General features: G+C 38.8%; 1 protein-coding gene across 1 annotated transcript in view; it reads left to right on the top strand.

Annotated features, from left to right (window-relative positions):
- The window catches only part of CHRDL1 (chordin-like 1), a 187518-nt gene that overhangs the window by 135831 nt on the left and 42547 nt on the right, over positions 1–9140 (top strand). The window contains 1 exon segment of the mRNA XM_006772733.2: positions 1–23. This exon segment is cut by the window's left edge and continues 2 nt beyond it. Within this exon segment, the coding sequence (XP_006772796.2) occupies positions 1–23 (23 nt within the window).

Here is a 9140-nt window from a genome sequence, read left to right as displayed (position 1 = left end):
TTCCTGCTGCCGGGTATGCAGAGGTAGGTATCCCATCCATATCTCAAGACCCAAGGTGCTGCCAATCTGAGTAGCAAGACTTAGAAGAGAGGAAAATATCTGCCCAGTGTTCTAGGAAGAGTGAAATTTCTGCCGTAGCTTTAGTTTGTAGAGATGCTTTTATGCAGAAAAAAAAGCACTGATTTTAAGGGCCACCACCTTACAGAAACCACAGGAGTGTGGCAGGAGAGGTGGGGTGGGAATCATCTACTGTGAAAATGCATGTCTTATTCTCTCTTTCCTTAATCTCTTCTAGTTTGGTCCCCATATGGTTGTATTGTAAAATGCAGGCCATTTCCATGCCTTAAAAGACAGAATGGGCCTTGCAAAGCATTGACATAACTATTTTGAAGATTGTGCAGGGTAAATTTATATCCTATATAATAAAAGGGTAATATTCAAATCAACTGAACGGTGGAATGACCGGTTGCTATAACGCACACTGAGCAGCCAGGCAGGCAACCAGTTAGGGGCTATCAGGCAGTCAGGCAGAGTGGTTAGGGGTAATCAGGCAGGCAGGCAGGCAGAGGGGTTAGGGGTAATCAGGCAGGCAGTCAGGTAGAGTGGTTACAGGTGATCAGGAAGCCCGGCAGAGGGGTTAGGGGCAATCAGGCAGGCAGGCAGAGCAGTTAGGGGTGATCAGTCAGGCAAGTGAGCAATTAAGAGCGAGTAGGCAGGTGAGCGATTAGGAGCCAGGGGTCCTGGATTGCGAGAGGGATGTCCAATTGCTGGTTTAGGCCCGATCCCTGGGTGATCAGGGCCTAAACCGGCAGTCGGACATCCCTCGAGGGCTTCCAAATTGCGAGAGTGCACAGACCGGGCTGAGGGACCCCCTCCTGCACAAATTTCATGCACTGGGCCTCTAGTATATTCATAAAATCCCGTGGCAGTATTGTGATAAACTCAATAAAAGTAATATGTAAAGCATTATTTTCTCAAATTATATCTAAAATGGAATAGTAATTTTCTCAAGACAGTTTTTTCTTCTTTGACTTCCATTTATTTAATATTGAATGACACCACTTTTTTTTCTAGGCTTCTAAGATCAAACATAACCACCATTAATTTCACCTTTATTGCATATTCTCAAATTACCAAATCTATTACCAGTTCTGTATCCCTCCCTTTTCCCATTTTCCCTGTGGCAGTATCTGCTTTTGTCTTCTTTCCTTTCATTCAATCAACATATTTATTGAGCATCTACTGTATGCTCAGCATTGTGTTAGAAGCTGAATAGATATTATTGAATATAGTGCACACACAGGGCACCTCCAAGACTCTACAGCATCTTTATGCAAATTACAAAAGGAATTCTCTTACTTAAGATACTTTGCTTCCATTTGCCAGAAAATCCTTGTGAATACACCACCTTAGCTGTGGCACCTTTGTGGAGTCACAACCTGTAAAACCATATCTGGCATATAGAGCAGCAAAGATATGTTCATTGCTCTTATGGAACTTACATCTTAACAGAGAAGACAAATAATGTACAAAAAGTAAACAAGTATCTAAATATAAACAGTTTAATTTCACTTAGTCCTCCATATCCATCCAGTAGGCATCTGCAGATTCAATTAACTAAAGATTGAAGTGCGATATAGGCATACCCTGGTGCAACCTATATGTATATATGGGTTATATGCAAATACACATTTTATATGAGGGACTTGAACGTTCTTAAATATTGGTAGCCGCTGGGGGGATCCTGAACCAATCCTCCGGGGATTCTGAGGGACAACTGTACTATGAAGGAAATCAACAAAGGACTGATATGAAAATAAGAGGTGAGGGTATTTAGATTGAATGAGTGGGAAGGCCTTTCTGAGATAACATTTAAGCTCAGACTTGAAAAATGAAAAGGAGCCATCCATGCAAACATCCCGTGGGTAGATAATTCTAAGCAGAAAGAAAAGCAAGTTTAAAGGCCTTGGTCAGAGAAGAGCTTAGAGTGTTCAAGGAATATAAGGATCAGTGTAGCTGGAATATAGTGTTTATGGTCAAAATTGGCAGGAGATGAGGCTTGAGATGTGAACATACCATGCAGGCTATTCAAGACCATAAGAAGGAGTCTGGATTTCAGTGTTTAAGTGCATTGTGAAGCCATTGGAAAGTTGTACAAAGGGGTATGACATGATGCTCTTATGACTTTAAAGATCTCACCAGCTGTTGTGTCCAAATTAGATTGGAGGGAGGTAATAAAGCAAGTGGAGAGACCAGGAAAAAGGTGAGTCTAGGAGTCTCACTAGTGTTGGAGTGTGCATTGGTCTAAGGGCACAGTGCAAAGTAGTGGTTCAAATGGAGCCTTTAGAGCCAGGCTGCCTTGGTTCTCATCCCAGCCCTGCTACTTTCTACCTGGGTGATTATGAGCAATGTATTCCAGCTCTCTAACAATATTTAAAGTGAGGATAAATTTAACACCTACCTCCAAATAGTTGTGAGGTTCAAATGAGATCATGCAGGAAGAGGACCTAGCATAGGGTCTTACATATAGTGAGGATTTAGTAACAAAAAATGGACAAATTTGAAATATATTTAGAGCATTGGTTCTCAACCATGTCTACATATTGGAATTACTTTGATATGTATTTTTAAATATATATTTATTGATTTCAGAGAGGAAGGAAGAGGGAGAGAGAGATGAGAACATCAATGATGAGAATCATTGATCGGCTGCCTCCTGCGCGCCCCCACTGGGGATCAAGCCTGCAACCTGGACATGTGCCCTTGACCGGAATCAAATCCAGGACGCTTCAGTCCACAGTCTGACGCTCTATCCACTGAGCCAAACCAGCTAGGGGTACCTTGATATATTTATGTCCAGACCTGGGGGTGGTGGTGACAGAGGTAATTCCAGTGTTCAGCTAATGTTGATAACCACTTAGAAGGAAAAATTATAGGATTTTCTAGTAGGAAATGAACATGCATTACTGCCAGCTTAATTTTTCCAAAAGATAGCCTTATCCATGATACACTCCTATTCTAAAGTCTTTATGCTGACACATATACTTAACTATATTCCAGTCACAGTTTTAAGCACTTTATAAATATGAGCTAATTTAATCCCATGATCCCTATTTTATAGATGATGAAACTGAAGCAGGAACAGGATAAAACCTTGTCCAAGGTCCCATACATAATTACAATATTATTGACAATACTCCCTATGCTGTACTTTACATCCCCATGATTATTTTTTAGCTACCAATTTGTACTTATTAATCCTTCACTTTTTTCACTATGTATGGTGCCAGGAGGATACTGAAAATATCAGGGGGGGGGGGAACATTTGTAAAGTATGTGATTGTCTAACCACTATGCTCTATACTTGAAACAAATATAAAATAATATTGAATGTAAACTATAATGGAAAAACAAATTTAAAAAAAAACACCTTATTCAAGGTCATGTAGCTAGTGAATCAAGAAGCTAAGAATTAAACCCTGGCAGTCTGGCTCTGGATTTCAGGCTCTTAACCAAGCTACTGTGCCACTGAAAGGAATAGTTAACTCCCTATTGCCAGTAAAATACAAGTCAATCCCCTGACTCTGACAGTGAAGGTCTTTCAAGCTCTGCTCTCAACTTACTTTTATAGACACACATTTTTTCATTCATGCACCTCAGGTTCCACTCACATTGTTTCTGTACATGTGTACGTTTGCTTTTGCCTGCACCCCTCAATATGTCTCAAACTTCAGTGTGATTCAGAATCACCTGAAGAACTTGTTGAAATTCAGATCCTTGGACCATAATTATAGATATTCCAATTCAGTGGCCTTGGAGTGAGGCCCTATGGCAGTGATGGCGAACCTTTTGAGCTCGGCGTGTCAGCATTTTGAAAAACCCTAACTTAACTCTGGTGCGGTGTCACATATAGAAATTTTTTGATATTTGCAACCATAGTAAAGTAAAGACTTATATTTTTGATATTTATTTTACATATTTAAATGCCATTTAACAAAGAAAAATCAACCAAAAAAATGAGTTCGCATGTCACCTCTGACACGCATGTCATAGGTTCACCATCACTGCCCTAGGGTGTGCATTTTAATATATTTTTATTGATTTCAGAGAGGAAATGAGAGGGAGAGAGAGCTAGAAACATCAGTGATGTGAGAGAATCATGGATCCACTGCCTCCTGCATGCCCCTGACTGGGAATTGAACCCTGACCTCCTGGTTTATAGGTTGACACTCAACCACTGAGCCACTCTGGCCAGGCTAGGATGTGCATTTTAAGAGGCTCCATTGTCCATTCTGATGCAGGTGATCTGCAGACCACTGCTTTGAGAAACCAGTCCTAAGACCTAGTAGATGACTTGGGGTGGCCTGAAATGATGGTTTGCATTTTGGGTTAGTGCATTTAGATTGAGACTATTAGAAGTCTGAAACCTGAGTAAGCCAATACAAAAGTGACCGATGGCAGTCTCTGACTGGCTAGAGCATCTAGTTCCAAACATATGTCAAGGAACTTGGGGGTGAATGAGTGGAGGCTATTTTATGATGTGGAACTGGGAGGGAAAGAAGACAAAATGGCTACCTAGGTAACAACAGTAAAGGTTGAGAGAAGGGAGTGTTTTATCTTTCTGGAAAAGCCTCTTTCCACCTCTGCTTGTGAAAATCTTGTCAGTTCCTTAAGACCTAGTTCAAATGCAGCCTCCTCAGATTCTAACACAAGGGATCCTCAGGTTACATTTTGATAAATACCAGCTGGAAGGCCTTTCTCTTTTCTCTGCATTCCCAGCTCCATCCCTAATTTCTCTATCCCTAAATCCCACTTATCCTTAAAAGGCCAGACTAAATACCACCTCCTCCATGAACCTTTAAAATTTTTTTATTAAAGTATAGTTGTTAGTTTCAAATGTACAACATAGTGATTCAACATTAATCTACTTATGATGTGATCACCATAAGTCCCGTAGCTATCAGTCACTGTGCAAAGTTATTACAATATTATTGACAATATTCTCTCTGCTATATTCCATATACCAATGGTTTATGTAGTTTGTAACTGGAAATTACTAATCTAGTAATTTAAGAGTAAAATTTCCTTCTCTCTAGGATAGCTCAGTACTTTACCTGTGCTTCTCCAGTAGCATTTATTACTTTGTCATATTTTGTCTTCTATTATTTGTGCCCCTGTCTTATCATCCTTACCAATGTGTAAGCTTATTAATTGAGAAACTATTTCTGGTTCATCTATTTTTTTCTCCCACTGTGCTAGGCATGGAGTAGGTGCTCTGTGAATGAATGCACATTAGCTGGAAAATATTGCCAGAAAGTTAGTCACAATTTGAATTAGATGCTATTAAATACGATTGTATTGTTGTGTTTTCTTCCTCTGAATTGACTGTGGTAGCTTGTACTGATTATACATTGGTTCATGTTCAATAAGAAATTACCTGGTATTATTTCTGATCCTCATGTTTTTTTTCCTCCCCATCTCACTTAAGGATTCTATAATTAATATTTCTTTTCAAAAGAAATTATCTTATTCTGAGTATCAGTATATGTTCATCCATTTTAATATGTTCTTTGTACCAGCCCTCAGAAGTCAATATGAACTTACTTTTAGCCTAATTTGGTTTATGCTTTAAAAAAGCCCTGGATATTTTATAACCTGTTTCTAAAGTGTGTGTGTATGTGTGTGTGTGTGTGTGTGTGTGTGTTGTACTTTAGTACAAGTATTACATTTCAGCCAGGAAAGATGGGTATTTTGCTCCTCACCTCTCTTTCCCATCCTTGCATCAACTTAATTTGAGTCTGCTCCAAAGAGAAGAGAGTCCATGCTGAGCAGAGGTGTATACATGGTTGTTAATGTAACCAGGTAGTTACTACTATAATCCAGTTAGACTGAGATATTTTTGAGAAAAGGATGCAAAATTTAAACTGAAGAACAATTAATAAAAGAATGGAAACTGCAAAAATACATATTATTGTATCTGAGAGGCAATGTACTGAAAACCACATAGCTCAGAAGCCAGACAGACATAGATTTGACATAGCAGAGCTACGATCTACTAGAGATGTTACCTTGGGCAAGCTACTTGACCACTCAGAACCTCAGTGTCCTCAGCTACGAAAATGGAGATTATAATATCTATGACCCATGGAAAGGTTGTAAAAATTAACTTAGAGGTAATAGACTGTTAATAGAAAGTCTAGCACAGAGTTATTGCTTAATAAGTGATAATTATTCTATGAAAATATGTACTTATTATATTAATATACATTCATATAGTTAAACATATTTACCATATTTATTACCCTGAGGTTAAATAGAATTGCACCTTCTTTAGCTCTGATAGTCTTGCCTTTTCATTTACTTGATTTCCATATACAGAACTTTATTTCTAGTCCTTCTTGTGTAACAGATCCTGGAACTAACCATTTTCTCAACAGTTCTCTTGTCACAATTTAAATTTCTTTTGTCATGCCCTCAGAAGAAACAGATAAAAGCTAGTTCTTAATGATCATGCATTGCCCCTTCACATGGTTGACAGTTCATTAAGTCCTTTCTTTGTCATCTCTAAAAAGACCAAGTCCTACATTTCATAAAATTGATGCTTTTTCTCTGCCTTTAATTTCTTTGCATCTTTCAGTTGTAGATAATGTGATTGAATCTCCCTGGAAGTTTTAATTTTTGAAGCACCTGGTTATTTTTTCTGTTGAAATGATGTTTTTACAAAGGTGTATCTTTTATAAGCATATTCCTCATATGGCAGTGAATCCAGCCATACTTCTCCTCTATGCTGGTCACCCTAATTGCAGGCAAAATACAGCAGAAGAAGCAATCTTTTGAGTGCTGAAATTGCAAACCTTTAATATAAAGGGCCCCATTGAAACCAACTCTCTGCACTATCACCAAACACTAATGTATGCCTTTCTTCCTGGGTCAGACAGCAATATTAGCCACAGCTCCAGTTGTTTAAACATGTCTCTGAGGCTAGGACAGTCAGCAGAATGTTGGCAGGGTGCATGTCATTGCTGGCACTTCAGCAAACCTCATCTGGACTAGAAATGTAGCACAAACAGCCACTGGAACCTTAAGAAAAACTTTATCAGAAGAAAACATCTCTTCAGAGATTGTATTGCTGCCACATTCTGGGCAGGCAGGTCTCAAACCCAAACCCACACCCAGCTTCCCCCTACCATTTATCATTTCTGTTTCCTGTCTCCTGCCTATCTTGCCAAAGCAAAGTGAAAGGCTATGTACTTGGACTCTAGACAAGAGAGAGGTATTTGGGGTAGGCTATCGACTATATTGAGAGGCAAGCTTGCATTTGCTGAATGGTGTACATATATAGCATTTGCTATGCGACATGGAGCAGTCGGAGGACTTAGATGTATAATAGCTCATTTGATCCTTACAATAAAGTAGGAACAATTATTATCCACATTTTATAGATGAGGAAACTGAGACAGAGAAGTTAAGTGATTTGCCCAAGGATACATGGTAGTAAGTGGCAGAGCCAGACTTTAAAACATTTCAGCCTGGTTCTAGAGTCCCAAATTCTTACACTACCTGGTGTAAGCCATTCATAGGAGTGACAAGGGCCTCTCCTAGTGAACAGAAGTGAAGGGAGAGAGAGGACATGTGTGGCACACTGGCATAGGCAAATAATTATAAGACCACTGTATTCATCTTTCCCATCAAAGCCTTAACCTGCCCATTCCCAAATATAGTAGAACAGCTTTGTTCCACATTTCTCTTTTTCTAGGCTTAAAGATGCCTGAATGTAAATATCTATCTTCCTTCATTCAGCGAACATTTGTCAAGCAACCACTAAGCACCTAGTACTGTGCTGGTGATGGATATACAATGGTGAATAAACAGATGTGAAACCTGACTTGGCAGAGTTTAATGGGGAAGACAGGTTCATCAAATAATAGCACATGTAAATATAAAATTGTAACTTTGCCACATGATAAAAAGAAAAGATATTATACAAGCCAGTCATTGAGAGTGGTCTACCCAGTCAAGGAGATGAATGAAGGAAGACTCCTAGGACTCTCTTTTCAGCCTCAATTCACACCACATACATCTTTGTTCTCTGTACCCCAGGGTAAGGGAAGATTGACTCAAAAGTTAAGGAAATAACTGGAGGCTGTCTTATCCTCCCAGGATCCCTGACTTCTGATTACACCATGAAACCAGCCACCTCATCCTGTAAGAGTGTCCATACTGTTCTTCCTTTGTTGTACATGCTGTACAATACTCTAGGTTTTTACTTAAGGAATACTTGATCATGTTGGCCAGCACCTACCATTTCTTATCATATTATCCAATCTCAGTTCTTCAGCTTGTTTATTTTTTTATTTTTAAATTGCAGTTTACATACAGTATTATATTAGTTCCAGGTGTGCAATATAGTAATTAGACATTCATATAACTTACAAAGTGATCATCCCAATAAGTCTAGTACTCATCTGACACCATGCATAGTTATTACAATATTATTGATTAGATTCCCTGTGTTGTACTTTATGTCCCCATCGCTGTTTTTAAAACTGGCAACATGGATGGACCTAGAGAAAGCATGTCAAACTCAAAGGCTAATGGGCCAAATGAGGTTTAAGTTTATGTGGGCCACAAAAAAACAAAAGCTTCAATTTTCATAGAAACATAGGTTTATTCCAATAGAAACAGGCTGAACACAAAGGGCTGAAATATATGGGTCATCGCTAACATAAAATAATAGAACATTTTAATAAAAATTAATATTTTTTCTTGAACATTAACTTACCAGACACTGAATAACTGCACAAATCAATAAGCGTAATGCAAATAAACCTATTTTCCTAGTTCTCTGAAAGTGAAGTATTTCCTGTTGCGCACACCAAACCAGCAGTCCGAGACTAGTGACGTGGCAAATCAGCTGCTGAAATACTCGCTGCTGGTATTAGCGGAGAGGAATGGTGCGCCTGCGCATGCGGCGCGTCAGGAAAATGAATGCAACACGATTCTAGTCATCAGTCATTAGCGAATGTTGTAGTCCGTTATTAATAATTATGTATAACAGGATATTGTAAAAATTATGAAATTTTTATTAAAACGTTTCTTACATACTGTTATATTGGCTGGGCTGCAAAATATTCGTTGTG

This window comes from Myotis davidii, unplaced genomic scaffold (assembly GCF_000327345.1).
Source record: "Myotis davidii unplaced genomic scaffold, ASM32734v1 scaffold1306, whole genome shotgun sequence".
Taxonomy (NCBI): Eukaryota; Metazoa; Chordata; class Mammalia; order Chiroptera; family Vespertilionidae; genus Myotis; species Myotis davidii.
The sequence above is the reverse complement of the archived record's forward strand: the minus strand, read 5'-3'. Positions and strand labels throughout refer to the sequence as shown.